Genomic DNA, 18371 nt, shown 5'->3' on the forward strand with positions numbered 1-18371 from the left:
TGTATTTTGTTCTTTTTCTTACCAACTTTGAGGATAATGGGAGATGTCAGAGTTGAGAGAAGAGGTAAGCCATCACAGCTTCATTAGCCTTGCTTGCTTTTCCCTACTTTAATACATACTCCAACTCCTTTACAATAAGTTTTACAAATCTACAGACTTTTAAATAACAGTTCCTATGAACTGCCTCAGGCTTTGGATTCCACAGGACCTTTTAACTACCAGCAGCTGTAAGGCCAGAACCCAATAACTGTTCTCTTTCCTCACAAAACTACACACACCTCAACAGGACAGTGTTTTAGGGTGGGTTTACTTCTCTTCTCCACAGACACTAAGGGGGAAGTTCATACCATACTTTTTCATCACTGGTACAGATGCAAGATAACTGGGTATCTGTTTTATTTTTCATGGTGTTTTTGTACACAAGTAGTTTTAAAAGCCAAAGAAAACAGAAAATTTTTATCTTTTCTCTGACACCAACATTTTATTAATTAACAGGAACACTTGATTTTTCTACTCCTGCACTTAACAGTTCACGTAGAGTAAATTGAAGGCACTGGAGTAACAAGCTTTTTCTGCCACAAAACAATTTCCTTGAAAAGCTTCCATAGTATGAACAGGATTTGCTGTTGTATATTCAAGGACCAGGCCTTCTCCCATTTCAGTTTTAATTAGTTTGGTATCGACAGCTTTACCAGTATTGCTAAAATTAGTACTTAGTCTTACAACAGCTTCAGATGGAAGGTTAGGAACTAGAGCTTTCAGGTCTATTGTTGATTCCTGCCCAAAATTGAGAACCATCATAAAGGCTCTGTCTAAGCCCTGCAGTTCCCTCACGTACACGAACACGTTACTGTCGTTCCAGACGTAGCACATCCAGCCCCGCTGAACAGGGAGCTCGCTGCTGCGAAGTGAGCTCAGCTCTCTGTACAAATTCAGGCTCGAGTTGGACCAGGCCATCTGGATCTGCAACAGTCAGCATCAACAGGGTCATTTCTTTGCACTGGATGCAGAAATACTGCTTACCTCTCACACCCACACAGTCTGAAAACACACCTATTAGAATTCCATTTTCACAACTACCTCACTCCAAATTTGTCTGCAAATTCCACTGAAAAACTGCTTTTTCTCATCCACTCACTTGGCAGTTGTGAAGTGGCAGAGACAGGTTACCAGGTGTGACAATTTACCCAGCACTTTCTTCCTCCCACAGTGTCCTTGTAGTACTGTTTATCCAGGGGAAAGCCACAGCCACCCAAAGCTCAATACTGAACTTTTCTCACTGAGCTTCACCTACTTGAAGTCACAGGGTTGGTTTCACGTTTTACATTTTTCCTGTCTTAGACTTTCAAGCTTCACTTCTGACCAGCACTGTAGGTCAGCAAAATCTGTTTGATTTGCTGCTCTACTTCTGCTAGAGATGGTCTATGCTGAATTCTTGTTAGGAGGCCAGTGCTTTCTATAGTAATATTTTTTTTTTCCCGAAGAGACTAGATTTCAATTTAATATTAAAATTATTAAAAGGATCTTAAAGAGCCAAACTGCCACAACTACATCATAACTGCACTTTGTGTGCTTGAATGTATATAGATCAAGTAGGGTCCTTGCTCGTTCAAGGATTTCCTTTTTTAATAAAATCTGTGAGGATTCAGTGCTTTTTCTTCCCTTGAGTTTGTTCTTGCTGCTAATTCCCACTAAGTAGAAGAAGTCAGAGCAAAACAGATACATTAGAGTATTTCTAGACTGTTAGTCTGTCACACGTATAGATACCTACTTCAACATTTACACTTTGGTAGTCAGAGTTAACAGGTAACCAGCTACTGTTGCCTTCAGTGAAACCAGCATTATCTGTGCCATCCCACTGCATGGGGGATTTCTCTGGAAAGGTCACCTAGAAAAAAAGGTGGTGAACAGAATATTAAAAAAAATATCCCTTGAATAACATGATGATCTTTTGGAAGATGTGAGAACATTTCAGTATTGCTTTCTTTGGTTTAAGTTAAAATTTAGTAAGAAGGATGTAATCCTGCTCCAAATCCAAGGAGAAAAAAAGAATCAAAACAGTTCCTGAAATGGAGGAGAGTGAATGACCTCACATATGGGTGTCCATCTCCTCTCCCAAGTAACAAGCAACAGAACAAGAGTAAACGGCCTCAGGTTGCACCAGGGAAGGTATAGCTCCAACATGTGGGAAAATGTGTTCACAGAAAGAGTTGTAAGGTGCTGGAACAGGCTGCCCAGGGAAGTGGTGGTGTCACCATCCCTGCAGGTATAAAAGACATGTGGACGTGGTGCTTGGTGACATGGTTTAGTGGTGGACTTGGCAGTGCTGGGTTATTGGTTGGGATTCTATGGTCTTGATGGTCTTCTCCAGCCTAACTGATGCCATGAATCTATATCCAGCATCACTGGATGTAAAATCCAGAATTCCCAAGGGACTCTGCTAGTGCTGTCTCCCCTTCCAGCACAGGGCTGGATAAAAGTTTCCTGATGACAGCCAGGATACTCTGACAGATATTTAGACATGCAGTGAGTGAATATGCGAGATAATGAGATGCTGTTAAAGTAACAGTAAACAACTAGTAAATGCTATTCAGTGTCTTGTTTTGTAGCCATCGCACTTGGCACCTTAGAACTCTTCAAACTTGGATTTGCAAAGGGAACAATTTGGACAGGATTGTTTGTGTTGGAAAGAAAACATTATTTCCAAGTGAAAAAACTTTATCGAAAATCAGCTTTTAGCTGATTAAAAAGTGTCGATGTAAAAAGTCTGAAGCTCTCATTTTGAAGGGTTCAGAAAAATTCTGAAAAAAAGCTTCCTCTTTGTTATTGAAGAGCTGCCAAAAGATCTGACACTTAAATTTAATGATATAAGAGGGCATAAAATATTTTGCATATACTTTGAGTGTTTGTTTTCCATGAAAACTGTTTTTCATATAAAGGGCACTTTTCAATACAATCTGTCAGAACAGCAGCTCAACAAAAGAAATTGTCACTTTGCTTTGTGACATTATAAATAATGGGTTTCTCCTTTTAGCACGTTCTGAAAAGCAGGGGGAAAAAAAAATCCCAAGTTTTCAACACTGGTAACACTCTCTTTCATCTTTAACTTTCAGCTTCACCTGGAGTGTTTCAGATGCTGGGGCTAGAAACTAACCTGCACAAGTGCTCCCCATCTTCCTAAGACACCCAGTAATCAGGGAGTCTTCCTCCCCAGACTGAGTGACGAGCGGGCTCACGTCGTTACAAAGCCGCTCACCACAGGGTAGCCCTACAAGAGCAAACCCTGAGGAACCAAGGCAAGCCACTTCTCTGAAGAGCATCACTCTGTCAGCAGGCAGCAGCAGCAGCAAGAAAACAGAGGAGATAGTTTGACCTAGGTGTTTCTCAGAGGAAATGAGGTTTCCTTTTAAATCAGAGATTCATCTGAATCGGACAAACCCGGCGATGATCCTGTGCTTCTTCAAGTGCCTCTTCAATCCAAAGCCAGCTGACACGGCTGGTAACGTCGTCAGGGGCTGTCTCATGCCCCCACAGCCCTTCCACAGCAAAACCAGCACCTGCCATGGGGCTGCGTGCTCACGGAGCACCAACACGGCCGTGAGAGGCAGAGCTGAGCTGTTCCCTGCTGGTCATGACCTCTTCCAGTCATGCTCGTACATCTTGGGCAATGAGACACCACAGAAGCCAGGTATGATCACAGAAGAGACAAGAAATCACAGGGGCTGAACAGGAAAGCTTTTAAGTTATGCGGGTCAGCACAGTGTGAAAGGCACAGACACTTTGTTTTAAGCCCTTGACCTTGAATAAACTTCTGAAAACTTGTGTCATCTAACAAACAGCCTGTCAGGGGTGACTTGTGGCTCTGATCAAGTGAGCTAAGCACCTGGTGCCCAGGCTCAGGTACCTAAATCCTCCACAGAAGGATCTAAAACAACAACAACAAAAAAAATAACTGTGTGACAAGCAAGAGTCACTTCTGTTTGCCACCAGGCAATGATAAACAGGGGTTGGTCTGTACACCCACCCCTTTCTGGGGATCCCTTCTGCAAGGTTTGGGCATGCTGGGCAGGTGAGACAGGTGCCTGTGCATAGAGTGAGATGGTGACTAGCCACAGCATCTCACAAGCTCCAATTTCCTTTAAGCAGCAGCCAGGAAATGATGGACTTTGAGATAGTGATTAGGCTGCTTCTGTGGGAGGAAGGAGACATCACAGAAAGTCATTTACACAGTGAGAAGGACTGAGTTTGGTTAACAAAACTTTGAGTATTTTTGAAAGTTCTGTCACTCGGAACTCAACAACAGGATCACAGTTTATAAGCCCTTCACTTACGTTTTCTGTGGCAATGTTCTCCATGCCTATTTCTTCCCCATAGTATGTTACAGGAGTACCAGGGAGGGTTAAAAGCAGCATGTTCATAACATTGATGTACTCCTTCCCAATCCGAGAGGAAATCCGGGCAGCACTGGGGCTTCCAACCTGAAGAAAACATCCTTGTCTTAAACACACACTATAAAATTCCATGCCTATGTCAAACTGGTGAACTAATTTAATAAGGTTGGGGTTGTGTCTTGTTCTTTTTTCTTTCCCCTTCTAGGCTGGTGAGGACAATTATCTTTTTCATCTTGGTGCCAGGACAAACTTCTGCCCCAAATAATTATGGCCAGAGATAATTGTACCAATCCCACCCTCACTGGTGGTTTAAGCCAATGCCCCATTCTGTGCTGGAGACACCGAGGGAGAGGCGTGACCATCAGCTCCCTTCTGTCACCCTTTTACTGAAGGGCAGGACAGACAGACAGCTGGCCAGTGCCAACAACTGTGACCACAGCAGCTGAGAACTTCACACTGGTATCTACTATAGCTCAGCCCTGGGCTCAGCCTGTTGCTGATCCCACTGAAATCAACGGATGAAGGGACGATGCGGGGTTAGGGATGGAGTTTCTATCACCTACATGCTTCTATCAATCACCTAAAGGAACAAGCCCTTTCTATAGGAGCTGCTCTACAACTCTTACCGCCCAGTTTGGCCAAGGGACGATAGGGGGATAGGGATGGAGTTTCTATCACCTACCTGCTTCTATCACCTAAAGGAACAAGCCCTTTCTATAGGAGCTGCTCTACAACTCTTACCGCCCAGTTTGGCCATTTTCCTGCAGGCAGATTTTTCATCCACAAGTTGACAGCTTCAAAAACACTGTTGCCTGATAGATTTTTCATGTTAATTAGGTTGAAATTGAAGGGAAAATCTGCTTCTCGAATAAAATTTGTTCCATAATACATCATTGTTGCTTCAATGTCTTCCTCTTCATCACCATCAGAACCCATAAATCTACAAAGAAGTACACAAGTCCCTTTTTTGGCTCATTCTTAGTTAGCACGGAGCAGAAGGAAGCTAGGAATGATGTTGGACATATAACACAACACTAAGAAGGATATTAATTTCCCTCCTCCTCATCAAAAAGGATTAATGTGAGGAAGCAATATTTTGTAAATCAGGCAAGGAGACAAGGAGAAAAATCTACAAGAGTCAATAAAAGGCTGTAAGGATCTGAATTACAAGTCTTATCTTTCTGATTCCACATCCACACGCTCCATTCCAGCAATTTCCATGCTCTCCTTTACAGAAAAGGACCTGGGGGGTCTCCCAGGTTGAACATGAGCCCACAACGTGCGCTTGCAGCAAAGGTGGCTAGTGGTATCCCAGCCTGCGTTCAGAGGAGTGCTGCCAGCTAGTCAAAGGAGGTATCTTCTCCTCTACTCAGCATTGGTGAGGCCACACCTGCAGTATGCTGTCCAGTTCTGGGCTCCCCAGTGCAAAAGCAGCATGGACATACTGGACAGAGTCCAGCAAATAGCCACCGTGACCATTAAGCATCTGGAGCATTTTTCCAAGGAGAGGCTGAGAGAGCTGGGACCGTTCAGCCTGGAGAAGAGAAGTCTCAGTGGAATCTTATCCCTCCAAACATCAGTAAACTTCTTTAAAAAGTGGGTGACTGAGCCCTGGCACAGATTTTCCAGGGAGGTTGTGGTGTCTCCATTCTTCAAAATGTTCAAAACCCCTCTGGACAACCAGCTCCAGGAGGCCCTGATGAGCCAGGGGGTTGGACCAGATGACCCCCAGAGCCCCTTCCAAACTCTGTGACTTAATAGTCTCTTTACCACATGCCTGACAAGTAATGTAATGACCCACGATCAACCCCACTGGGCTGATGAATTACAGTGTCTCTGTGATCCAAGTGGTGGCTTATTCTGCTCAGTTCTGTACAATCCATAGGTACAGTAGAGCCACCGGGGCGCATTAATTTCCTGTCCTCACAGATTGGGGAAGACACAGGACAAGCTACACACTGCTAGTTGCATTTGATGAAGAAAACTCTTTATGGCATATTTCACTATTTAAAAAAAAAGAAAAGAATCACTTTATAGCTAGCAGGAGGGTGACAAACACAGTGAAAACCACCCACTGTCCCAACAGGTACCTGTACCGGCCGGGTTCACTGCTGAACTGATCCATGGTGTGGCGGAAGCCGCGGACAACGTCGTGCATGCCAACCTGCGTGGCTGTGTAGTCGTGGTGGAGCTGGGAATAGGCTGTGATACTTTCCTTAAAGAAGGCAACATTGCCCATTAGTTCACCGAGTTCAGTTAGGAGACTGAAGCATCTCTCTTAGGAGGAAAATTAGTTCACCAAGTTGACTTAGGAGACTGGAGCGTCTCTCTTAGGAGGAAAGGCTGAGAGCCCTGGCGCTGTTCAGCCTGGAGAAGAGAAGGCTGAGGGGGGATCTTATCAAGGCTTATAAATATCTAAAGGTGTTTGTCAAGAGGATGGGGTCAGACTCTTCAGTGTTGCCCAGGACAAGGGACAAAGGGCACAAACTGGAACACAGGACGTTCCATCTGAAGATGAGGAAGAACTTTTTTACTGTGAGGATGATGGAGCACTGGAACAGGCTGCCCAGAGAGGCTGTGGAGTCTCCCTCTCTGGAGATATTCAAAGCCTGTCTGGATACGTTCCTGTGCAACCTTCTCTATGTGAACTTGCTGGAGCAGGGGGGTTGGACGATACCTCCAGAGGTCCCTTCCAACCCCTACCATTCTGTGATTCTGTGAAAATCAAATAAAAAGTAACAGGGTGCACGCTTCTGAATGTGTGTGCGTGTTCTCACTGTGACATATTGCCAATACGAGGGGGTTTGAGTTTGACTCTGATTCCTGCTAGCAATGTAGAATATGTGCTAGTGACTGCTCCTGAATGCCAAGCAGGCAAGGGCTCTGAGCTTACCTCCTGTGCTGGGCTCCCTAAAGACAACCAACCACCTGTTAAAATCCTAAGACCAGTCTTTTTAGAAAATTGAAAAGCAAATTATTTTAAACAGGAAATTCAAAGCAGCAGTGTTAGAACAGAAATACCAAGTGTACGTGGACAATTCTCCTTCCACCCACAGTGCTCCTGCTTGCTGGTATCTCACTGACCTACACCCTCAGCCCAGGGGCTTCTTTTTCCTTCTTTCATGTGCCCCTTCTGCAGAGCAGCCAAGAGCAACCTGCCTCCCACGGGACAGGCCGAGCCGAGCCCCCCTTCCTACAGCCACAATGAAGACCCAAAGGAGTAAAAACATACACTCTTGCTCCAGTAGGAAATACAGCAGCAAAAAGCAAGGACAACATATACATTACTGGATTCTGAGACTTGTTCACAGGAGGCTCATCTCGGAGATGTGTTGCTTCTAAAAGAAATTTAACGGCGCCGAAACTAAATCCATCGATTCCTTTGCCAAGCCAAAATTTGATAATGTCCTAGACAAAGGTAAAAATTGAGACATCCCAGTGAGCTCACCCCAGTACAAAAAAAGTATATAATTTAAAAGAAAACTAAACCTGTTAGGAGGCATTAATATGTGACACACTATTTTTTAATTTGTACTTCAGATTTTACTAGAAGCTAATCATGTCAATCTAAGGGCAAACTAAGATCTAAATAAAGTGTGTCTTACTATTTCATCCAGTAAAAAAAGAGACTGCTCTGTAGCTTCTCCCATAATTAAGGACACCAAAGCCAAGGCATACTTCTAACCTCATCCATCAAAACAACTGTGCTCTTGTTGGTGAACACCCATCGTGGCTGCACACGAGTAGGACACATTCATTAAAGTATGCAAGAAGATGTTGTCCTGCACAGACCTTGTGCCATCAACCTTCTTTTTATACCATAGAGCTCTTAAAACATTTGTTCTCTCTTACTTAACTGATGTGATATTTTTTATTTTATTTTCAGGCTTATTTGTCGATTTGCAGGAACATGAAAAATTATTACCCAATTTAACTGCCACCTATTTGTAATTTCACTATCAAATTCAGAGGTTAGTTTATATGAGTAAAATTATATCCTACTTCAGTAGCTATTATCAGTTTTAATGGCTTCAGTTTTAACGGCTTCAGTTTTAACAACCATTTTAAAAGCTCAGTCCCCTCTTGAGTGGTTTCTGGGAATGTTTTTTTAGACCAGATTTTTTTCTTCACATGAGGACAAAACCTTTTTTTTTTAAAAAACAGACAGCAATTGACTTGCCTTTAAGTGTGTGAAGTACTCAGATGTAGACAGCTCGAAACTCCCTCTCTCCCCCTTACCCACAAGCCCAGCCAGTCCTTGTAATTCAAATCAGCACTGCCTCATTCCTTGAAAAGGCAAACATCTCTCCGCTGAGGCAGGATGCCATCCCCACATCTGCCTGGCTCATTAACAGCTCCTTGTATCAACAGAGATAAACACTCCTCCCTGGAGTCATTCAGCTCTGTTTCAGCACAGGCTTCAGTGCAAGAGCTGCTTTACCTTCCAAGTTAATCCTTCTGTTAATTTTTCTCCTAGATACAACATCCAAACTAAGCACCTTCATCCTTGGCTCTGGATGGAGACCTGAGCTGAAAACAGTTTGCCTGCTTCCAGACAACAGTCATGTTGGGTTATTGGGGTGCTAGCATCAACTTCAAAGCAAGTAACAGCAATCTTAGGTTGCAGGGAGGAAAGTACCTATGTCACTGTACAAGATTCTGCCCAGGCATCTTTTCTCTTCACTTTGTTCAATTCTGGCTATCCATATTTATGAAAAAACTCAGGCTGGAAGTGCTGCAAGGAGCAAGCAGCGGCTGAACAAAGGGATGGAAAGTCTCCCACTTGAGGGAAGACTGGAAAAGCCCACCCCATTTAATCTAGCACCTTCATCCTTGGCTCTGGATGGAGACCTGAGTTGAAAACAGTTTGCCTGCTTCCAGACAGCAGTCATGTTGGGTTATTGGGGTGCTAGCATCAACTTCACAGCAATGTTAGGATGCAGGGAGGAAAGTACCTATGTCACTGTACAAGATTCTGCCCAGGCATCTTTTCTCTTCACTTTGTTCAATTCTGGCTATCCATATTTATGAAAAAACTCAGGCTGGAAGTGCTGCAAGGAGCAAGCAGCGGCTGAACAAAGGGATGGAAAGTCTCCCACTTGAGGGAACACTGGAAAAGCCCACCCCATTTAATCTACCTTAACAAAAGCTGAACGGGGGCACGTTGTCAGAGCTGAAAAACAAATAAGCATAAAGAAGGGTGGGAAAAGCTATTTCAGCTGAAGGACAGATTTGATTAAATTCATAGAAAGCTATGTATGAGCAGTTTGTGAATAAGGTTCAGCTGAAAAGTAGAGGGCTCCTGAAGCTTTCAAAGCAATTTTAAGACAGCCTTTAGCAGGAAGAGAAAGGGAACGGGATCTGCTTTTAAAGTGGCACTGCCTGTTCCAACAACCCATCAAGATCTTGCCAGGCCCTTAGGCCAGCAGAAAAAGCAACAGTCATACCTTCTTTAAATCCAGAGGACTGCAACACCACCCCTCCTGCCACTACCTCCTCTCAATGACAACTTCATCGGATTTTTTTTTTCTGGTTGCTTGTTTGCTTTTAAATGAGGAAGATTTGAAGCAGAGTAGCTCAAATGCTGGAAGCATTATAGCATAAAGCGTTAATTTTTCTTATAAACTTAACGTGTGTCTACACATCTTTTTGTTCCAGTTGTTTACATATGCCACAATCCTTGAATTACTTCCAATTAGATTGTAAATTGTATAGCACAAATCATCAGGGAAAGGAAGTGTACAAGTGGCTGCTTTGCTGCTGGCACAGCAGCAGTGGGTTATATACTTACATCCATTTCTCGTTGGACAGCGGGGTTGCGAAAATTTAAGTCTGGCTGTTCTTTCCCAAACTGATGAAAATAGCATTGCTTTCTCACATCATCAAACTGCCAGCTGGAATTCCCAAAGACACTCACCTGCTCATGTAAGGGAGGGGAATAATCAGAACTCATTTAACAAGCATTTACTCCTGTGCATACCAAGATGTGGTGCATTACAAGCACATAATAAAGCACAAAATGCCTAACCAGTGGAGTAACTTTTGAGCAGATTTTAGTATTTTAAACAGTTTGTGCCCAATGATCCCTTCCTGTTTGAGTGAGTGAAGATTTAACACTGAGGTAAAGAAACAAAAATAATTTTTAAAGTTCTGTTTGCAGCAGGAACTCCTCTCCCTGAGCTGGTTTAAATCTCAGTTTGTGCTAGGCCATTTAGTCACACCCCTCAACTTATAACCCAGAGCACACGGAGGGGAACTGTGTTGGAGCAGCTTTTGCTGTGTGGCAGCCTGCACCCAGCTTGGGGTTTGCAGGTGCCCCTTCCCAGGCTTACCCAGTTGTTGGGAGGAGTGACCAGGCCGGAGGGCTGCAGGCAGTCCTGCCAGATGTAGTAGTCTGTGTACTTCCCAGTCCGACTGCGACTCAGCTGAAACCATCGGTGTGTGTCGCTGGTGTGGTTCGGTATGAAATCCATGATCACCTTTAGCCCTTAAAAATCAAGCCATAAAAAAAAAAAAAGCATTAAATTTGGTTCACATTTTTTCTCAGGGCAGGCAGTGTTTGTGCTTCTTCTGTCCCAAAGGTCTGGCAAAAGAGAGGGGTGAAAAAACAGCACAGAAAAGCCCCACCTTGCCAACAGTTAGACTATTAGAGTCTGCAAGTAGCTGCAACACATCCTGGTGATATTGTTGCCTCCGGCCCATTGCTGGGCAGGGAAAGAAAGGGGAATGAAAAAAAAAAAATCAGAACAGGTTTCTGTTGTTACACACCTCCTCCAGTAACTGACTGACTTCAACACTTGTCTCCCACCCCCCAGGTGGGAAAGGCGCTTCATCACTCTAGCACCAGTGAACACATCATCTTCCTCACCTTCCCTACAGACTAGACTTTTTTTTAAATCCCAAATGTTTTTGGGACTGGCAAACCATTTTCCATTCAACCCAACAGCTGTAGGCAGAAACACCTAGCCAAACATTTGGTCTAAGGCATAAAACATTGAATGGTTTGGGTTGGAAGGGACCTTAAAGATCATCTGGTTCCAGCCCCCCTTCAATGGGCAGGGGCACCTTCCACTAGACCAGGTTGCTCAAAGCCCCATCCAGCCTGGCCTTGAACACTTCAGGGAGGGATTATACACATCTTCTCTGGGCAACCTGTTCTAGTGTCCCACCACCCTCATAGGAAAGAGCTTCTTCCCGATTTCTTGGTTGGCACATTTTAAATGCATCAGCCAAGGATGCAATTACAGGAAGGAAGCGTATGCTCCCTCCCAACCCCAAAACTGCTTCCCTGCTTCCTTCAGAATGCAGCCATCAGCCACAAAGTTCAGCCAGAACAACTGCATCTCAGCTTTGATCCCCCCCAGCCCATCAGTGTCCACACCATCGGCACCAGCATGCACAGACAGCGCGTCAGGCCACCACTCACCAACGTTCTCAGAGGGCACCATGCCTTGGCAGACAACACAGAGCAGCCTGATGCTGCTGTTGTAGCTCTCTGTGCCTTTGGTCCTGCTCCAAGCAGTCATCCAGTGCCCAAGGGCAGGAAACTTGCTGTGGAGCTAACCTGGACCCTTCACTGGCACCTCCAATGGTCCTGCTCAACGCCATCGTGGGGGAATTGCCAGGTGCACAAACTGAAGCCCCAAATCATAATGTAGTGCTACAAGGTACACCTGTATCATGTGAGTGAATGTCTTTTTAGTAGTTATTTTGCTTGGAGTTGCAGCTCACCTCTGTCATGGATGGCTGCAAGCAGATCCTCAAAATCACTCATCGACCCAAACATGGGATCAATATCATAGAAGTCTTCAGCTCCATATCCAAGGTCTTTTAAGGGGGACTTAAAGAAAGAGGTGATCCAGATGGTTCTTATATTCAAGTATGTAATATGGTCCAGTTTTTCTTGGATACCTATTTAAAAGAAAAGGGCATCAGCTGCTTGGAGAAGGCAAAATATTTTTCTTGAAGTAAGTTTGCCATGGGCTCTGAGTCAAAGACAGTGCAGGGGTCCCTTTGACACCAACCATCCCCTCTGCACTGGCCTCAGGTCGTGGGGCAATCTTGACACTTCTGCAGGGATAGCATGAGGTCACAAACGGGAAACCATTCAAAGCCAATTTTTACAGAGAAGATAAAGCAGGAATTCTAAAATATCAGATTTTAAAAAAAGTCTATTCTGTATTACAAAAATATTTATAATTCCATTTAATAAATTTCACACTCACTTTTGAAAACCAGACTCTGTATTTTGTTACAATGCTCCAACTGCGTTGCTTTCCCATTTCAAGGGACATCAATTAATCCTCAGACTACCCAAAGGGAGGCAGAAGTTTAATGCAAACATCCCAGGTACTCCTTGCCTTAGGAAAAATCTCGTATGGGATTTTTCTCTTGTTTCCTCTAAGGACACCTCACTCCAGACTCCCCTAGTATTTTTAATCCCAAATCTTTCCTATATCTCCCTGACATGCAACTACAGAAACAGTTTCTTGCCTTCACTTGCCAGTAGAGTACACTGGAGTTAGTGCTTCCTGTTTAGAAATTTCCTGTCCGTTATGGTGCTGAGCCTTCCCTTTCTGAGGCAGTAGCTAAGCTGCAGGCAATGGCATTGCCTCCTGGTACCTGCTACCCCTTCGCAGTGCACTCCTGGGAGCTCCAAACCACCTAGACAACAATCAAAACAAAGTCACCCATATTTCTCTCCCCTCTGTCAGTTTTATTATTCCTCACTTTTCCTTATGGAAAGGCAGCCAGCTGAAGAGGACAAAGTGCTCAGCACCACCCGTTCCCGTGACTGACCTCAGTTTTGGGGAGGTATTTTGCTCTGATGGCAGTCCTGATGCCCTCAGCCCCACCTCTAAACATCCCTTCTAACTCCAGGCTTACACTTAGCAACTTGAGCATGCAGCTCCTAGATTTATTCATGATAATGAGTTGCAATTAATGATTAGTCAGATAGCTTCTTCCCTTCTCTGCCAGGGTGGCTTTCTCTGCTGGATTGTACGGTGGGGTTTGGTTTTTCTCTTAATATAGCTATCTATACAGACATATACAGCAGGAGAGCTGCCACCCAGCTTTGCCCATAAGAATGGAAGTTCACCCACCTTTCAGGTCCCCATTCCCGTCCATATTGCTGTCCCTGAAGGAGCGAGGATAGATCTGATAGATAGGACCAGCCTGCCACCAGTCAAGGCACTTTGGGGAGAGAGCAATAATAGCAATCGTAGCGCACACGAGCGCGACGGCAGCAGCAATGATCTTCTCTGCTAGGGTGGCTTTCTCTGTTGGATTGTACGGTGGGGTTTGGTTTCTCTTAATAAACCTATCTATACAGACATACACAGCAGGAGAGCTGCCACCCAGCTTTGCCCATAAGAATGGAAGTTCACCCACCTTTCAGATCCCCATTCCCGTCCATATTGCTGTCCCTGAAGGAGCGAGGATAGATCTGATAGATAGGACCAGCCTGCCACCAGTCAAGGCACTTTGGGGAGAGAGCAATAATAGCAATCGTAGCGCACACGAGCGCGACGGCAGCAGCAATGATGAGCCAGAAGAGGATCTCTCTGGTGACTCTGTACCGGGCTTGGCTGGAGAACTTCATCAGGACTTCCTTTGGCATCCCTGCATAGGGCTTCAAGGCCAGCTCCTCTGCAGATGCCGGGTCCACCTCAACAATGCACGTTTTTGGCATTGCTTCTTGGCTATCGGTATCAGCCTCCTTGTCGTCAAAAGCCTCATTCTGAACAAATCCGTTGTTCTCCACACCACCTTTCTCGCTCAGCTCCATAGGTAAGCTCTTAGCTTCCTCCTCAACCATTTTACTTCACAGGTCTTGTCCTGGAGCCTGCCGGCAGCAAGGAAGCGTTGCCCACACCTTTGTTCAGGGAAACGAGAGGCAGCGTCATTAGCATCTGGGTTTATAATCAATCCCCACCAACTGGTCAAAGTTCAGAAAGAGACAAAAAAAGGGGCAAAGTGCTCCAGCTCTTCTGCATAATAGGCATCTTCAGCAAGATAACAAAACACGACAAGAAAGCACAGTCTTCCGGGCAGGGAAACCTGTTGCTCACGACAGCTGAGTGGAGTCCCGTTTATGGTGGCTCCCCCAGTACACCCGATTTCCCCCTGCTCTCAAAGGGAAGAGAAGTTTGAGGCATTTTACCAGTAAAAGGCTTACTCAATACGCAGCTTTCCAGACTGGCCGTGGTCTCCCTTGCCTAAAGCAGCCTGAGCATTAATGAGTAATTTAGACAGGGATAGGAAGACAAGGAGGTGTTGACAACTTCTGGCCCAAAAGCAACAATACAAAGGAACTAATGAGTAAAGATACAAAGGCCTGTTACGCTTTGTTTCACGCAGCTTAAAAAAACATCGCCCCCCAGAACTAACCCAGCCCACCCACAGCTCTTCAGCAGCACGCAGGATCAGGCACATACCGGTCCTGCCATTCACAGCACATCACAGGTTGCTACACCCAGCGCTACCCCCGGTCCCGAGAGGGCAGCGCTGCACAGGCTCGACAGAAAGTACAACTACCCACTATTAAAAACTTTTTTTGGATGTTGCTGCAATTTGTTCAAAGAAAAAAGACCTTTCCCGTCTCCCTCTTTCCCCTCCGTCTGTTGATGTAGCCGGGGAAAAAGCATTGCCTGAAGCCTGCACCAGCCTCGCACAGATTTACACATCTATGTGCCCTGAAGGCAGGGAGCCGCCAAGACATCCCCCCAGGCTGTGCCCTCTGCCCAGGCATTCCAAGGGAACACAAAGCAATACACATTTCCCAAGGAGCTGCCTTATCACATGCAAAAGCAAACACCTGCCCAGCACCGCGGGGTCAGGGTCCCGGGAAAACTCCCATGGGCAACTGCAGTGGAGAAAAGGTTGGGTTTGGCCTCAAAAAAGTATTTATTGTGTTTGCCTCAAACCATGGAAGAAGTTTATAAACTAATGACTGAAAAAAAAAATCCAGCATGCAATATTCAAATAATTTAAAAAAGTGTTATTTCTTCAGGAGCTAAGAAGAGGTCTTTGACAAATTGAATCCTTTTCTTCCTCACAGCAGCACCTGGCAGCAGCCTTGGCCTGGGCAGTCAGCAAGCAGTTCCCAGAGCATTCGAGATAACAGCAGTAATGTCAGTCCCTGTAATTCAGTATTGCCAGGAAATTCAGATGTAGGACGTTGTTTGACACAGTCTCCCATCTAATGACTATGCAGCCTTAGCATCATCGTATCAGAAAGGGGTAAAAGTTTCCAGGCAGGCACAAAATACTCAGGGTATAAGCTTGTATTTGGTCATTATGCCAACCCACCACCCCCACCCACACACCTTTTGATGGTTTCAGGTATTTAATTTCTGATGAAATTGGAAATGTGTAAACAGAGAATGCACCACACACACCTCGAGAACTCAGTACGCCTCGCTTGGCTTTTCCCCAGACTCCAAGGTTTAAACACACCCATGGCTCCTGCACTACCCAAAAGCTCCTTCCAGCACCCGAGTACAGCTGACAGCAAAGCAAGAGCCAAAGCCAACCAAAACGCACCTAGCTGCCATGGACACGGGGGTCAGCCAAGGATGGACCTGGGACACTGGACACAGACAGGGCTCACTGCCAAGGGCAGGGAAGTCCAGGAATAGACACCTAGTACCTTCAGTTCTGGGTTCTTGGGGTTTGGGGATTTTTGGTTGTTCGTTTTGCCCTCCCTAGAGCATAAACTTGTTTCTATATTGTGGGGCTGCCACAATACAGGATCAGAGTTGAGAATACAGATCCATCTCTCTATATAAATATATATATTCTGTGCCTTTTCACTGCCCCCCAACAATGCATCTGACCCTTTGAAAACCTCATCACTCACCACTAGAACAAAGCCAAGTCTCTCAGATGACACACTGCAAAAACAAGGCCTGTAAGATAAGGCTTGGCTCCTGTGCTGCTCTCTAGAAAGAGAGAGGTAAGCAGTATGTGAAAAGAGTTAAATAAAGGACAGTCACTGAAAAAAAATCAACTATGAGTAACACTGACAAGCAGACTGTACATTAGTTACCAAAACATTGTTTTGTTTGCTTATTTGCTTTTTATTTTTAAAACACATGCCCAGCCATAGCATCCTATCCAGCAGGGCCAGCCACCACCCTGCTCATTCCACCTGCTTCCGACAGGCCAACAGGAACTGGGAAAAAGCCCCCTGCACTGGCAGGGAATACAAAGAATGTTTTCACACTAGAAGGCAACTGCATGACAAAACAGCAAAGCCTCAACAGTGACACAACCGAATTGCAGTGCTTCTTTTCCTGTCTCCATTTCTCAGGGTAATGTCACCCTGACAGGGGAGCCCACAGAGCTACGGCCAGTCATGCTGTCAGTCTGGCTGGCACCACACCATGGCTGCAGCCTGCAGAACTTGCCACAAGTCACAGTCTGCATCTCTCTTGAAGAATACAGCCCGAGTTGGAGGATCTTCATGTTCAACTATTTCACAGCACAGGCATACAATGACAGAAGGTGGGTGTCTGAGCCTTTACAAGCTAGAGACAAATCAGCACTTCTGCAAGTCCCAGGAAGCATCTCTGGTACATCACTTGGACATGGAAATGTGATTTGTCATAACAAATAGCTGTTCAGTAGGTATTTTTGCATCTAATTCACCAGCATTTAGTGCTAACTAAACACCTCTTTTCCCTGACTGCTTGTTCCTGCCTTGCATTGCCCCCCCACGTTGTGCCAGGTGAAGTGTGGAGAGAGCTGCACTGTGAACCACACTGGGAAACAGATTTGGCTGAAGGAAAAAAAAACCAAACCACCAACTTTATCCTTCAGACAGTTCTATTCCTAATCTGCCTGGTCCCCACGAGACCACAGCAACGTTTCAGCCAGCCCAGCAAAGGGAGGAGGAGGAGAACAGGCAGAGAGAGGGAGCAGGAGAACAAGGCACAGCCACTAGACCAAGCAACTCTTCAGTCAAATCAGAGCTTTTGTGTCTCACATCTGTTTTAGAGCATTCCTGCCCATCCCCTACAGAAGTCCTATCATTTCACTTCCAGGAGCAGAAAGCTCACACCCTCAAACACTGCTGACATCAAAGACAGGGAGAGGGTTTAAGTTCTGGGGGCTTACCCCCAGTCACAAATGACATCTCCAGAGGAGCAGCGACCTAACCCCACTTCACCCAAGTACATCACTGCTACCCAAAACACTACTGAAACTCGCTCAAAGTGAGTATTTTCTGCCCCTCTCTTTTCTTTAAGCCAGTCAATTTAATGGTGACAAATTGTCTGCATGGATATTATCACTTGATCTGAAGATATAGGGAGGTTACCCTTCATAGGCATACTTCTTACAACCAATAAAAACCAATTTAGTATTTTGGCAGTCAGAAGCTGCTGCTGCTCTCCTTATGCACAGTTTGGAAACCGTTAGTTTCCCCTCATTTGACCATCTTGCAGGGGTGCAATGGCCAACGCTGGCTCTGTGAACCCTGCTGTGTGGGAACTGTGTCTTCAAAAGAGCCCCTCTCGTCCTAATGTAATCCCCAAGTAACATTAAAGGCTTATTTATACCTTAAGTAGGACAGATCGTGTCTTAATTGCCAAGTGCCTGGCTGAAAAGAGGAGGATTACGCCGCTGTGGTAGATTAAAGTAGCGTGCAGAGGCTGGAGGTCAGGTCTGCAGATGGATCTGTGTGCACTACCTCAGCCTTCCTCTGGTGGCTGCAGGGGATGTAAAGATACAGGGACACATGCAATTATTTTAAGGTTAAAAAGAACATGAACCACCCTGGAAACTACCAGGCAGCTGTCTCGCTGAACATGGTTTTTTTGGAGTCAAACTGTGCTTACAGACAGACTTCAATCGTATTTTGGATCAGCTCTGCTATGGAATTGCTGGTGCACAAGCAGGTAGGAGTGGAGTACAGGTACACTTAGGCTGGACTTCTGAACCTTGAACACTAAAAATTCTAGGAAACCTAGAGGG

The 18371-nt window shown here is 45.2% G+C and overlaps 1 protein-coding gene across 1 annotated transcript; it reads right to left on the reverse strand.

Annotated features, from left to right (window-relative positions):
- Window positions 1-522: 522 nt before the first annotated feature.
- On the reverse strand, window positions 523-14211 carry SLC3A1 (solute carrier family 3 (amino acid transporter heavy chain), member 1). Its single transcript, XM_008945193.1, has 10 exons — window positions 13785-14211; window positions 12123-12302; window positions 10724-10878; window positions 10183-10308; window positions 7680-7799; window positions 6482-6606; window positions 5133-5331; window positions 4302-4478; window positions 1772-1888; window positions 523-963 (listed from the first exon to the last, which is right to left on the reverse strand). The coding sequence occupies exons 1-10, from the start codon at window positions 14209-14211 to the stop codon at window positions 523-525; spliced, it is 2067 nt and encodes a 688-aa protein (XP_008943441.1).
- Window positions 14212-18371: the final 4160 nt, after the last annotated feature.

This window comes from Merops nubicus, unplaced genomic scaffold, assembly GCF_000691845.1.
Source record: "Merops nubicus isolate BGI_N331 unplaced genomic scaffold, ASM69184v1 scaffold15598, whole genome shotgun sequence".
In the NCBI taxonomy this organism is placed as follows: Eukaryota; Metazoa; Chordata; class Aves; order Coraciiformes; family Meropidae; genus Merops; species Merops nubicus.

What these genes read in the sequence shown, in the direction of transcription:
- SLC3A1 (XM_008945193.1), bottom strand. Translation starts at nt 14,211, where the DNA reads ATGGTTGAGGAGGAAGCTAAGAGCTTACCTATGGAGCTGAGCGAGAAA. An exon ending in AGTGAACCCGGCCGGTACAG is followed by an intron (nt 5,332 to 6,481) that starts GTACCTGTTGGG and finishes ACTTCTTTGTAG; the next exon opens with ATTTATGGGTTCTGATGGTG. An exon ending in ACCAAAGTGTAAATGTTGAA is followed by an intron (nt 964 to 1,771) that starts GTAGGTATCTAT and finishes TGACTGTTGCAG; the next exon opens with ATCCAGATGGCCTGGTCCAA.